Below are 15,027 nucleotides of genomic sequence, written 5' to 3'. Positions count from 1 at the left end.
TGCACGCATGAAGCCCTGGGTTCGATTCCTCAGCACCACATAAGCAGAAAAAATAAGCCGGAAGTGGTGCTATGGCTCCAGTGGTAGAGCGCTAGCCTTCAGCGCTAGCTGAAGAGCTGAGGGACAGCACCCAGGCCCAGAGTTCAAGCCCCACGAACGACAAAAAAATACATATTTGAGGATACACACACACACACACACACACACATATATATATATATAATTCCTTTATTTCATAAAATTCATACTTAATAAGTATTTTTAATATATTCTATTTCCCCTTGATTTTATTGAAAACTATTTTGCTTAACCATACTACTTATTTTTTTCACTTGGTGTATATTATACAGAATTACAGAGCCACCTCAAAATTTATTATTTTTTGTTGGTTGTGGGGCCTGAACTCTGGGCCTGGGCACTGTTCCTCAGCTCTTCAGCTCAAGTTTAGTGCTCTACCACTTGGGCCACGGTGCCATTTCTGGCTTTTTCTGCTTGTGTGGTGCAGAGGAATCAAACCCAGGGCTTCATGCATGCAAGGTAAGCACTCTACCACTGAGCCACCTTCCCAGGCCCCTCAAAATTATTTTATGGAAAGTCTAATTTCTCCCTTTTTCTCTTCCCTGTTTCTTTTTTGTAATTCTTTTTGTGTGTGTGTGTGTGTGTGTGTGTGTGCCAGTTTTGGGCCAGAACTCAGGGACTAGGCAATATCCCTGAGCCTCTCTGTGCTCAAAACCACAGCACCACTTCCCACTTTTGAGTGGTTAATTAGGGATAAGAGTCTCCCAGGGACTTTACTATTCAGGATGGCTTCAAACCATGATCCTCAGATCTCAGCCTCCTGAGTAGCTAGTATTACAGGCATGAGCCACCAGTGCCCAGCCTACATGACAATAATCTTAACCATCATAACCACTAACAAACTTGGAATAAACCACTTAAGACTATATCTTACTATTTCTTTTTAATTTTTTATTATTAGTAAGTACTGGTAAAGGGGATTTCAGTTCCAGAAGTCTGATTATGAGTACAATACCTTTACATTAATGTCACCCCTTCCATCATTCTTCACCATCTTATCCTTACCCTCATGTACTGTAGTACAATTCTTAATATTTTTAGAACAAAATGTGATCATGCTATACTCTAACCAGACTTTAACATTGTCTGTAAACATATAGTCTGTAAAATATACTAATTTATTGGCTACAGAAGTATACAATTATCTTTACCAAACTACTATTTTAGTTCCTCCTTGGTGTCACCCAGCATATTCTCCCAGATTTATGATGTGCATATATGGAATTCATATGGTTATCTGGGCATGATTAGAGTACTTCAGAATGAGTGGTGTCCATTCCATAATTGTGCTTAACATAAGACTAAATGCTTAGTTAATATTACCTAACTTCATTGTTCTCAAACTTCATTGGTTGTGTGTATATTTGCTGGTACTGGGGTTTGAATTCAGGGCCTTAGTGCTGGCTATCCTTTACTTTTATTTTATTTATTTATTTTTTTAATAATCCGGTCGTGGGGCCTGAACTCTGGGCCTGGGTGCTGTCCCTCAGTTCTTCAGCTCAAGGCTAGCGCTCTACCACTTGAGCCACAGCGCCACTTCCGGCTTTTTTTTTTCTGCTTATGTGGTGCTGAGGAATCGAACCCAGGGCCTCATGCATGCGAGGCAAGCACTCTACCACTGAGCCACCTTCCCAGCCCTATCCTTTACTTTTAAACTCAAGGCTGGCACTTAACCACTTGAGCCACACCTCCACACTCCTTTTTCCTGGTTAATTGGTGTTGAATCTCATGTACTTTCCTGTCTGGGTTGGCTTCAAACCATGATCTTCAGATGCCAGCTTCCTCTGTAGCTAGGATTACAGGGGTAAGTCACTGGCACTTGGGTTTTTGTTGTTGTTGTTGTTTTGTTTTAATGGTAAAACAACCATTACTCATACTTTACTCAACTAATGTCTCATAATGGAGATATTCATGTAAATGACTATGGAAAAAGTCTGATTCTTATTCCTTTATGAGTAAGAATAATTCACCTGCTAGGTGTAGGAATTTAGTTATGCCAGCAAATCCAAGTGGGGTTTCCTATTCTTCATTTTCTTTTTAAAAAACAATAGTTGTTTCACTTCAGAGATCATGACTAAATGGATGTAGGGTAAAAGAAGGGAAACAAGCTGGAATATTAGGGAGAGGACAGTGAGGAGGCATCATTGGAAGAAATAGATCAAGCAACTCCCCAGATACAGTGAAGTGCTGGGCTCTTTGTAGATATACTGCAAATGCCAATGTCATATGTATTTGAGGACCATTGAAGAATCCTTGTAGAGTAGGGCATGACAGGAAGGTGGACAGAAAGCTGACAGTGAACGTAAGTTCTTTGGTTCAAAGTTATGGATTTGTTCTTTAAACGTCACAAAGGGTCTAGGAATGTGGCTTAGTGGTAGAGTACTTGCCTTGCATGTATGAAGCCTTGGGTTTGATTCCTCAGTTCCGCATACACAGAAAAAGCCAGAAAGGACACTGTGCTTGTAGAGCACTAGCCTTGAGCAAAAGCAGTTCAGGGACAGTGCACAGGCCCTGAGTTCAAGCCCAGGACTAGCCAAAAAAGAAGTCACAAAAGGATGGGGCTGGGAATGTGGTTCAGTGGTAGAGTGCTTGCCTAGCATACATGAAGCCTCAGGTTTGATTCTTCAATACCACATAAACAGAAAAAGCTGAAAGTGGGGCTGTAGCTCAAGCGGTAGAGCACAAGCTTTGAGCAAAAGAAACTCAGGGACAGTGCCTGAGTTCAAGCCCGAGGACTGGCAAATAAAAAGTCACAAAGGCAGCCAGGCACTGGTGACTCATACCTGTAATCCTAGCTACTCAGGAGGTTGAGATCTGAGATTCAGAGCCAGCCTAGGAAGGAAAGTCCATGAGACTCTTGTCTCTAATTAACTTCCAAAAATAAATAAGTGGAGAGTGGAGCTGTAGCTCAGGTGGTAGAATGCTAGCCTTGAGCAAAATAGCTCAGGAACAACACCCAAACCCTGAGTTTTAACCCCAGGCCCAGCATGCACACACGCACAGACACACAGACACAGACACACACACACACACACACAGTGGCAAAGGTGTGAAGAACTGTGATGGATCATTTGATAAAAATGGTAGAAAAATTACTTCAAGCTTTCCTAAAGGAAATGGGAGTTCAAAAGACAATGTGCCAATGGCTTGTGAGATTCAAAGACTCTTGAGGGCTACTGAAACAAGTTATAAAGCCTGATGATAGATTTCAGTGAGGAGTCCACATATACTCAGGTTTGTATATCTTTTAGGAGGTATATCTTTTATTGTATCTTTTTCTGTCAGTTGTGGGGCTTGAACACTGGGCCTGGGCACTCTCCCTGAGCTCAGCTCTTCAGCTCAAGGTGAGCACTCTTACCACTTAAGCCACTGCGCCTCTTCCAATTTTTTGCTGGTTTATTGAAGAGTCTCACAGACTTTCCTGCCCGGGCTGGCTTTGAACCACAATCCTCAGATCTCAGCCTCAGCTAGGATTACAGTCATGAGCCACTGGCGCTCGGCTTCTTTCTTGATTTTAATATTCAATTGGGGATTTGACATACACAAATGTCTTAGATCCTACTATAGAAAACACATGACCCTGTTATACAATTATTCTGCAACAACCAACTTACACACCAAGGACCGGTCTACTACTCCTATAGAAATTTTATGCTGGGGGGAGGATGGGAAGGGGAAACAAAGGAGAAGGCTACAATGCTTGATAAGAAATGTACTCATTATCTTGCCCATGTAATTGTAACCCCTCTGTACAGTGTTTTCACAATAAAAAATTTTATGCTTTTACCAGTTTGTTGGCACTGATCCATTTACACTGACAATTCTAATATGACTTATCATCTTTCCTATTAATACTTTGGTAACATCATTCCATTGCATCTTTTTCAGAGAAAGCTTCTTATAGATGTGTCAAATGGGCTGTATCCTTTCGTCATGGATTTGTCAATTTCATAACATGACAGTGTAGGAAGCTCAACTACTCCCACCATTGGGGGCCTTCTCAGAGGTCCTTTTGAGCAGTGATATGTATGAGGGCATTTCTACTTACAATAATACACATACTATGTCCTATCCATGCAATAAAGCCAAATAAAACATATCCTCAGTGAGCATTTTCTCACAGTTGCTTTTAAGTATGAATACTCTGATGTACTCTGAGCACTGATTTCTGAACAAAGCCTTTCCCGCAGACTGCACACTTATATGGCTTATCTCTGGTGTGTTTGGTTTGATGTTTATTTAAATTTGACCTGTCAGTAAAGGCCTTCCCACACTCAGCACACACATAAGGCTTCTCCCCTGTGTGAATTCGCTGATGCACTTGGAGCTGGGATTTCTTGGTGAAAGATTTCCTGCAGTCAGTGCATTCATAAGGTTTCTCGCCAGTGTGAATTCTGTGATGTGTAATCAACTCTGACTTCTGTTTGAACGTCTTCCCACACTCAGAACAGATGTAAGGCTTCTCTCCAGTATGGATTTTTTGGTGCTTACTGAGGTTTGACCTGCCACTAAAGGCCTTCCCACACTCAGTACACACATAGGGCTTCTCACCTGTGTGAACTGGCTGATGTACTAAGAGCTGAGACTTGGAGGTAAAGGATTTCCCACAGTTACTGCATTCGTAGGGTTTCTCTCCAGTATGGATTCTTTGATGGGTAATGAAGTTTGACTTGCGGATGAAAGCTCTCCCACATTCTGTGCATACGTAAGGTTTCTCTCCTGTGTGGATTTTCTGATGCACAATGAGTATTGATTTCTGGTTGAAGGCTTTCCCACATTCACGGCATTCATATTGTCTCTCTCCAGTATGAATTTTCTGGTGTATATTGAGGTGTGATTTCTGGGTGAAGGCTTTCCCACAGGTATTGCATATATATGGTTTCTCTCCGGTATGAATTCTCTGATGTGTAATCAAATCTGACCTCTGAGTGAAGGCTTTTCCACATTTAGAACATATATAGGACTTTTCTCCTGTGTGAGTTTTCTGGTGAGTGATGAGATTTGACCTGTTGGTAAATGCCTTCCCACACATATTACATATATAGGGTTTTTCTCCTGTATGAATTCGTTTATGCACATGCAGCTGTGACCTGGAAGTAAAGAATTTCCCACACTGGCCACAGTTATAAGGTTTCTGTCCAGTATGAATTACCTGATGTGCAATCAAATGTGCCTTCTGGATGAAGGCTAACCCACACTTCATGCACACATAGGATTTTTCTCCTGTGTGTATCCTCTGATGCACTGTGAGTGCTGACTTCTGAGTGAAGGCCTTTCCACACTCACCACATGCATAAGGTTTTTCTCCAGTGTGAATTCTCTGATGAATAATTAACTCAGACCTGTAGGTAAAGGCCTTCCCACAGTCAGTACAGATGGAAGACTTCTCTCTCATTGGAACTTTCTTCGGTGGAGTGAGGTTTGAAGTATTGTTGAGGACCTTCCCATATTCCGTGCATATATAAGGTTTCCCCCTTGTGTGAATCCGTTGATGTACCTGGAGCTGTGACTTGGAAACGAAGGCTTTCCCACAGTGACTACATTGGTATGGCTTTTCTCCAGTATGAATTCTCCGGTGTGCAACCAAGTGTGTCTTCTGGATGAAGGCCTGTCCACATTCAATACATATGTAGGATCTCTCACCCGTGTGGATCTTCTGGTGCATCTTGAGTGTGGACTTTTGTGTGAATGCCTTGCCACAGTCGCTGCATACATGGTGTCTCTCTCCAGTATGAATTTTCTGATGTATACTGAGATCGGAGTGATAAGAGAAGCCTTTCCCACACTCCCTGCATTCATAGAGTTTTTCTCCAGTGTGAATTCTCTGATGTCTGAAAAGAGAAGATACTTGGAAAAAAGACTTTCCACAATTATTGCATTTATAGGGCTTCTCTCTAGTATGGTTCTTTTGATGTGTAATGAATTCTAGCTTTTGGACAAACGCCTTCCCACATTCAATACATACATAGAGTTTTTCTCCTATATTGGCTTTTATATGTACATTGAGCTGTGACTTGTGGGTGAAGATCTTTCCAAATTCGGCATAATCAAAGGATTTCTCCACCGTATGAATTTTCTGATATTGACTGGGTACTTGTTTATAACTGAGGACTTTCCTACATTGATTATGGTCCCATAGTCTTTCTCTTGTTATAGGACACTCATACATAGTAAAGGAAGATATTTTACCATGTCCATCCATCTTTTTAGTGCTCTTTGATGCATTATTTCTATTATAACTTTGACAGTCTAGAATATGTTTCAGGTCATTCCCAAATGAATCTTGCTGGTGGGGTCTTTGGGGAGGAGGAATACCACCATTTGGGCTAAGTGGAATTACTTTTCTAATATCCTTATCTTCATAATAACACTTTGTAGATGGTATGTTCTTGATTAAAACAATGTCTCTTAATGTTTTATTTTCCATTTGCTGGCAGCTGTCTGTCTGGTCACCACTCTGCTGCAATTCTAGAATGAAATGCAAGAAAACATCACTTGGGCTGGAAATATGGCTTAGTGGTAGAGTGCTTGCCTAGTATGCATGAAACCCTGGGTTCGATTCCTCAGTACCACATACACAGAAAAAGCCAGAAGTGGTACAGTGGCTCAAATAGTAGAGTGCTAGCCTTGAGCAAAAGAAGCTTAGGAACAGTGCCCAGGCCCTAAGTTCAAGCCCAGGACTGGCAAAAAAAAGAGTAGACTACAACAGGATGTTCTTTCATGAGGCAGAATGACATAAGTTCTAGGATCCAAAAAGCCAAGGAAGAAGACAGAAAGGTCAAGGTCTTCCAAACAGAAGGCATTTCTTTGAGCCAGAGCTCCACTTCCTAAAAGACATTTTTATATCTGAGAACCCATTATCAAAAGTGCCCAAGGAAAAAAAATTAGGACATTTTAGGAGAGGCTTTATTTATTTATTTTGATCAGTTGTGGTGCTTGAAGGTTAGTGCACTATCATTTTGAACTACAGTGCCACTTCCAGTTTTCTGGTGGTTACTTGGAGAAGAGTCTTACAGACTTTCCTGTCCTGCCTGGCTTTGAACTGTGATTCTCAGCTCTCAGCCTCCTTAGTAGAATTACAGGGATGAGCTACCAGGGCCCAGCAAGAAGAGGTATTTGGGTTTTTTGCCAGTCATGAGGCTTGGATTCTCAGGGCCTGGGCTCTGTTCCTAAGCCTTTTTGTGCTCATGGTTAGTGCTCTCCCAAATGAGCCATAGCTTCACATCCCCCTTTTTCTGAGTAGTTTATTGGAGATAAAAGTCTCACTGACTTTCCGGGCTAGACTGGTCTTAAACCACGATCCCCAGGCACAAGTCATCAGTGCCCAGCCAGAACAGGCATTTTAACATCATTTCAAAGGTACCAAGTTTTCTCAAGATAGCTGAGATATCTTCTCATTTTGCTTCCTTATCTTTCATCTACCTGCATTTCACTCACCTGGGCAACTCTGATGTGGGCTCTCACCCTGCAATGCCCTCGGCTCCTTTCTTTGGTCCACCATGAAAACCTCTGGCTCAGGAACTTGGTACCCTGTTCACAGGAAATGATAAAGGACTAGGTCCAGCTAATCATGTTGCAGATCCCAAGCAATAATGCCTTGGTGCTTAATTTTTTTTTTTTTTTTTGGTCATGGGGCCTGAACTCTGGGCCTGGGCGCTGTCCCTCAGCTCTTCAGCTCAAGGCTAGTGCCCTACCACTTGAGCCAAAGCGCCACTTCCAGCTTTTTCTGCTTATGTGGTGCTGAGGAATCGAACCCAGGGCCTCATGCATACAAGGCAAGCACTCTACCACTGAGCCACCTTCCCAGCCCCTGCTTAATTTTTTATTTATTTATTTATTTATTTTGGGTCTGGTCATGGGGCCTGAACTCTGGACCTGGGCGCTGTCCCTCAGCTCTTCAGCTCAAGGCTAGCACTCTACCACTTGAGCCACAGTGCCACTTCTGGCTTTTTTTTTTTTCTTATGTGGTGCTGAGGAATCGAACCCAGGACCTTGAGCATGCAAGGCGAGTGCTCTACCACTGAGCCACCTTCTCAGCCCCTTAATTTTTTTTAAAAGTAACATATCTCTCTATGAACCAAGCGACATTAAGAGTGCCCCAAGGAGATAAAGAATCCTGGACAATCAAGAATCGACGGGGGCTGGGAATATAGCTCAATGGTAGAGTGCTTGCCTAGCATGCATGAAGCCCTGGGTTCAACTCCTCAGTACCACATAAACTGAAAAAGCTAGCAGTGGCTCTGTAGCTCAAGTGGTAGAGTGCTAGCCTTGAGCAAAAACAGCTGAGGGACAGTGCCCAGGCCCTGAGTTCAAGCCCCAGGAATGGCTAAAAAAAAAAAAAAAATGAAGGACAAAACCATTACAAGTTTAAGATGTCTCATGCACTCAATCAATTGAGAATGGAAACACATGGAGGCCTCCTTTCAGATACCAGCAAAGCAGTGCTTACCCACGGAAAGCAGGTGGCTGTAGGTCTCCTGCATCACATCCCGGTAGAGGTTCCTCTGAGCAGGCTCTAGGTGCTGCCATTCCTCTCTGCTGAAATCTATAGTCACATCCCTTAAGGACACAGATCCCTGGAAGGGCAAATTACTATTGAATATAGCTTTGGGAGAATAGAAAAAACAACAGTAAGGAATACAAAAAACTGGTTTTATTATTGTCTTTGATTTAACTCTTTTGTTTTTATTTTTATTTTCTGGGTCACTCTGGCTTTTTGGTGATTAATTGGACTTTCCTGCCCAGGCTGGCTTTGAACCTCAATCCTCAGATCTCAGCCTCCTGAGTAGCTAGAATGATAGGTGTGAGCCACTGATGCCTGGCCCAACTCTTCTTTTAAAAGCTTACCTGCTGGGAACATGGCTTAGTGGTAGAGTGCTCGCCTACCATGTACGATGACCAGGGTTTGATTCCTCAGTTCCACATAAACAGAAAAAGCCAGAAGTGGAGCCTTGGCTCAAGTGGTAGAGTGCTAATCTTAGCAAAAGAAGCTCAAGGACAGTGCCTGGGCCCAGAGTTCAAGCCCCAGGCAGGACTGGCCAAAAAAAAAAAAAAAAAAAGCTTACCCTAGGACTGGGAATGTGGCTTAGAGGGAGAGTGCTTGCCTAGCATGTATGAAGTCCTGAATTCCATTTCTCAGTACCACATAAACAAAAAGCTGGAAGTGGCACTGTGGCTCAAGTGGTAGAGCGCTAGCCATGAGCAAAAGAAGCTCAGGGACAGTGTCTAGACCCTGAGTTCAAGCCGCAGGATGGCCAAAAAAAAAAAAAGGCTCACCCCTGGAGCATAGTATTAACAAGATGGCTGAAAAGAAACTAATACCCACCAGCAAAAACAGTCAAAACAACAAACAACTTGTAGATAACAGAGAAAGCGAAGCCTCACTGTGAGCAGCTCAAAACTAGGAGAGATTTGTCCCTCAAGAGAGAAGATAACTGAGAAGACTTTAGCAACCATCATCATATTGCATACCTGTTCTTAATGCTGGGGAGACTGCAGTCCTATGGTGGGAAGCTGAGAAGCTCAGCTAACAGAGTCACCTAGAGTCCACACATCTCTGCTCTCCCCAAGCAAGGACCCTGACATACTACTTTGTGTGTGTGTGTTGGTTCTGGGGCCACCAGGCAGAGATGGTAGTTAAGTGCCAAAAAGGTTCTTGAGATGAAAAGGTACCCCTCCTCACCACTGTGGTATGATACACTCAACAAGATGGTGTAGGGGCTGGGAAGGTGGCTCAATGGTAGAGTGCTTGCCTTGCATGCATGAGGCCCTGGGTTCAATTCCTCAGCACCACATAAGCAGAAAAAGCCAGAAGTGATGCTGTGGTTCAAGTGGTAGAGTGCTAGCCTTGAGCTGAAGAGTTGAGGGACAGCGCCCAGGCCCAGAGTTCAAGCACCACGACCGACCAAAAAAAAAAAAACAAACGAAGATGGTATAGTGCAGCATCCATGTGGGCAGCAGTGGGCAGGCCACTATTGTGTCTAGACATCTATCCTGCAATTCTAAACTTATTTACATGAGCCACCTGTGATGACACAGGTCTATATTCCATCTACTAGGGTGACTAAGGTAGAAAGATTGCTTGCCTCCAGCCTGGGGCTTGATGACAGCCTAGGTGACACAGCAAGGTGCAGTCTCTAAAAGGAAATTATTTTGCATGAGATAAATGATTTTTATTTTGTGTATTTTTCTCCTTTTTCCTTCTCTTAGTATTGAGGATTACATAAAGGTCTTCCTATTTGCTAAGCAAGCAGTCTACTTCATGCCCTATCTCATTTAGTAGAAGTTTTTTTGTTTTTTGTTTTTTTTTTGGTTGGTTGTAAATCTTGAGCTCTGGACCTGAGCACTGTCCCTGAGCTCTTCAGCTCAAAGCAAGCACTCTACCACTTAAGCCACAGTGTTACGTCCAGTTTTCTGGTGGTTAATTGAAGATAAGAGTCTCTTGGTGGACTGGGAAGGTGGCTCAGTGGTAGAGCGCTTGCCTTGCATGCCTGAGGCCCTGGGTTTGATTCCTCAGCACCACATAAGCAAAAAGAAAAAAGCCGAAAGTGGTGCTGTGGCTCAAATGGTAGAGTGCTAGCCTTGAGCTGAAGAGCTGAGGGACAGCGCCCAGGCCCAGAGTTCAGGCCCCACGACTGGACCCCCCAAAAAAAAAAGAGTCTCTTGGTCTTTCCTGCCTGGTCTGGCTTTGAACCGAGATCCTCAGATCTCAACCTCTTGAGTAGCTAGGATTACAAGCATGAGCCTGGTCTTGAGCTTTCTAAAGCCTGGAAGAACTCCAACCATGATTCTTCTAACTGCCTCCTGAGTAGCTAGGAATACGTATGTGGGCCACCACACAAGCTTATTTGTGACATATGGCCTTTCTGACTTGCCTAGACTGGCCTCAAATTGTGATCCTCCCCTCTGCTTCTACATAGCTAATAGAGGTGTGCATCACCATGCCAGGTTAAAACTCTCAATACATTGTTTCCTTAAAAATAATAAGTCTTGGGGCTAGGAATGTGGCTTAGTGGTAGAGTGCTTGCCTAGCATGCTTGAAGCCCTGGGTTTGATTCCTCAGTACCATATAAACAGAAAAGGCTGGAAATGGCACTGTGGCTCAAGTAGTAGAGTGCTAGCCTTGAGCAAAAAGCAGCTCAGGGACAGTGCCCAGGCCCTGAGTTCAAGTCCCAGGACTGGGCAAAAAATGTGTGTGTGTTTTGTTTTTGCTGGTCCTTTTTTGTTTCTTTGTTTTTTTGTTTTGCCAGTCCTGGGGCTTGAACTAAGGGCCTAAGAATTGTCCCTAAACTTCTTTTTGCTCAAGGCTAATGATCTACCATTTTGAGCCACAGTGCCACTTCAGGCTTTATGAGTAGTTTATTGGAGATTAGAGTCTTTACAGATTTTCCTGCCCAGGCTGGCTTCAAACCACAATCCTCATATCTCACCCTCCTGAGTAGCTAGGATTATAGGCTTGAGTCACAGAGACCTAGCTCTGATACATATTTTCCTGGACAAAGTATCAGGAGTGTGTGTGTGTGTGTGTGTGTGTGTGTGCGCGCGTCACAGAGACCTAGCTCTGATACATATTTTCCTGGACAAAGTATCAGGAGTGTGTGTGTGTGTGTATATGTGTGTGTGTGTGTGTGTGTGTGTGTGTGTATGTGTGAGTCACAGAGACCTAGCTCTGATACATATTTTCCTGGGCAAAGTATCAGGAGTGTGTGTGTGTGTGTGTGTGTGTGTGTGTGTGTGTGTGTGTGTGCGCGCGTCACAGAGACCTAGCTCTGATACATATTTTCCTGGACAAAGTATCAGGAGTGTGTGTGTGTGTGTGTGTGTGTGTGTGTGTGTGTGTGTGTGCGCGCGTCACAGAGACCTAGCTCTGATACATATTTTCCTGGACAAAGTATCAGGAGTGTGTGTGTGTGTGTATATGTGTGTGTGTGTGTGTGTGTGTGTGTGTGTGTGTGTATGTGTGAGTCACAGAGACCTAGCTCTGATACATATTTTCCTGGGCAAAGTATCAGGAGTGTGTGTGTGTGTGTGTGTGTGTGAACTTAGGATCTTGTGTTTTTTGTGTTTACTCAAGGCTAGCACTTTGTGTGTGTGTGTGTATGTGAACTTAGGATCTTGTGTTTTTTGTTGTTTACTCAAGGCTAACACTTGCACCACACCTCCACCTCTGGCCTTTTGCTGATTAACTGGAGATAAGACTCTCTTGGACTTTTCTGTTTAGGCTGACTTCAAACTGTAATCCTTAGATCCTAAGATTATAAGCATAAGCCATCAGCACCTGGTTAGGATAATGTTTTGATCTACTCTCTTCTCTCTCTCTTTTTTTTTTTTTTTTTTTTTGAGGTAGGATCTCACCCAACCTCTGAAGTTCTAGGACCCTATGAGAATGCCACCATATCAGCTTATTTTCATCTATACATGAAGTAAGTAAATACCTTTGATTTTTTTTTTTTTTCTGTCCTGAGCTTGAACTCTAGATCTGGGCTCTCTCCCTGAGCTTCTTTTTTGCTGAAGACTAGCACTGTACCATTTGAGCCACAGCGCCACTTCCAGCTTTTTCTATGTTTGTGGTACTGAGAAATCGAACCCAGGGCTTCATGCATGCTAGGAAAGCACTCTACCACTAAGCCACATTCTTAGCCAAGAATACATTTAGATGCTACCTTTTATCTATAATTTGGTACCCAAAGCAGCAGGCTAAAGAATATGGCTGCTTCCTGTGCTCCCCTAACAGATTAAAGATATCCCTATCTGGGAGGAATCACTAAGCCCAAGATTTCTCCTTCTTACCTCACATGAGCTCCCATAATCCTCTGGAACAAGGATTGTAGGTTTCTGGGATGAAGTTTTATTACTTGGCATAGTCACAGGGTTTTCAGCCCTTTTTCTCTTAAGGCGATTAAAGCTTAGTGGTCCTCCATGAATTTAGGTTGGCCTGGATTCTGGCAGGACATATGGTTCAGAAGACTCCCAGAGATACCAAGAAACCTGGAAAGAACAAGCCTAACAGTCATCACTCAATATCCACCACTTACACACTCCTGGGTATATGGGTATGGTCCCTGAGCTACAAACTGCAAAGCAATGTGTCTCACACTTGAACACATTTGCTGCTTACTGGTGGCTTACACCTGTAATCCTAGCTACTCAGGAGGTTGAGATCTGAGGATCATGGTTCAAAGCCAACCCAGGCAGGAAAATCCGTGAGACTCATCTCTAACTACCAGAAAACCAGAAGTGGCGCTATGGTTCAAATGGTAGAGCACTCACCTTGAACTGGGACAGCGTGTAGGACCAGAGTTCAAGCCCATGACTGACAAAAACAAACAAATATCTTGTATACAGTCAAATCATCTCATAGGCATGTTCACACAGTTTAAATATTCTCAACTTCACCCTCATAATTTCTGACTTAGGCTGCCTTAGGTAGGGCTCAAGAATTTTCACTTCAAACTAGTATCCAAATTATGCTGAAAATGTTACTTCTGGGACTACACTAAGGCAGCAATGCTTTGGAGATTAAATATTGTGACAGGCAGTAATGATGGTGAAATACGAGGGAAAGCATGAGACCTGAAGTAACATTATGGCATATTTGCATTATGTTTCTTCTGATTTAAAACTATAAAAATATAAAATTACCTTAGTTTTAGTTTCAAAACATGAGGATAAAATGTCTTTTTGTTTCTTGTGGGTTTTGTTTTGTAGGACAGGATCTTACTATGTAGCCTAAACTGGTCACAAACTTGTAATTCTCCTGACTACCTCTCACTTTTGGGACTACAGATGTGTTCCACCATGCCCTGCTGAAAATGCCGTCTATCAGATATGAAAATTGAATGACATGCTTATAAAGTAGCCATCACCTCCTTGGCACACAAAAGCATGCAACTTTCCATTAGCAATTACCATCCATTATCAAATACTAAAACAAGTAAAACAATAAACATATGAGACAATATTGAGCCATAGCTATGACAATGTGTAAATAAGTCCAAGTATGTACAAGGCATGTGTTGCCCAAAGGGTGATGATACTGGACCCACCACCACATAGTATTCAGTAGACAAATTCTAGGAGGAAAATTTCAGAGGAATTACAAACATTTAAAAATACATTCTTTTGGGGGCTGGGAAGGTGGCTCAGTGGTAGAGTGCTTGCCTTGTATGCATGAGGCCCTGGGTTCAATTCCTCAGCACCACATAAGCAAAAAAAGCCGGAAGTGGCGCTGTGGCTCAAGTGGTAGAGTGCTAGCCTTGAGCTGAAGAGCTGAGGGACAGCGCCCAGGCCCAGAGTTCAGGACCCACGACCGGACCCCTCAAAAAAATACATTCTTTTGCTGGGCATCAGTGGCTCACACCATAATCCTAGCTACTAGGAGGCTGAGATTTGAGGACTCAGTCCAAGTCAGCCTAGGCAAGTCCATGAGATTCATCTCCATTTAACCACCAAGAAGTTGGAAGTGGAACTGTTGCTCAAGTGGTAAAGTGCTACCTCTGAACAAAAGAATTCAGGGACAGCACCAAGGCTCTGAGCTGAAGCTGCAGGATTGACACAATTAAAAAACAAACAAAAACCCCAGTGTGTGTATAGGTACCAACAAAGAGCGGAGAGATTGATGCATAAAACAAGCAAACTTAAATGACAATTATACCTTTATAGCAAGTAAATGTAATTTTCCCCCAGAATTAAAAACTTTAAAAAGCAATACTAACTAAATGGTGGAAGGCATTTGGGAAAATTGTGTGGGTTTTTTTTTTAATGATAAAAGCTTGATTTGCTATCATATCCTCTGAGCTATTTAATCATATATATTATTTTTAAAAATATTGTGGCTGGATGACTGGAATCCTAGCTACTCAGGAGGCTAAGATCTGAGAATCACAGTTCAAACAACCTGGGTAGGAAAGTGTGAGACTTTTATCTCCAATTAACCACCAGAAAATCAGA

General features: G+C 42.8%; 2 protein-coding genes across 2 annotated transcripts in view; one reads left to right on the top strand and one right to left on the bottom strand.

Moving 5' to 3' along the window:
• LOC122097467 (zinc finger protein 420-like) overlaps window positions 1–15,027 on the top strand; it is a 67,917-nt gene that overhangs the window by 38,209 nt on the left and 14,681 nt on the right. The gene's annotated exons all lie outside the window — the stretch shown is intronic.
• Window positions 1–15,027, bottom strand: part of LOC122097475 (zinc finger protein 420) — a 33,539-nt gene that overhangs the window by 17,579 nt on the left and 933 nt on the right. Inside the window, exons 2-5 of the mRNA XM_042667997.1 lie at window positions 12,868–13,065; window positions 8,528–8,654; window positions 7,516–7,608; window positions 4,232–6,546 (exon numbers count right to left, since the gene is read on the bottom strand). Of these exons, the coding sequence (XP_042523931.1) occupies window positions 4,232–6,546; window positions 7,516–7,608; window positions 8,528–8,654; window positions 12,868–12,939 (2,607 nt within the window). The 5' untranslated portion in view covers window positions 12,940–13,065. The remainder of the gene's footprint in view (window positions 1–4,231; window positions 6,547–7,515; window positions 7,609–8,527; window positions 8,655–12,867; window positions 13,066–15,027) is intronic.

Source organism: Dipodomys spectabilis, unplaced genomic scaffold (assembly GCF_019054845.1).
Source record: "Dipodomys spectabilis isolate Male_0828 unplaced genomic scaffold, ASM1905484v1 ptg000422l, whole genome shotgun sequence".
In the NCBI taxonomy this organism is placed as follows: domain Eukaryota; kingdom Metazoa; phylum Chordata; class Mammalia; order Rodentia; family Heteromyidae; genus Dipodomys; species Dipodomys spectabilis.
Note: the sequence above shows the minus strand (reverse complement) of the source record. Positions and strands in the feature narration are given on the sequence as shown.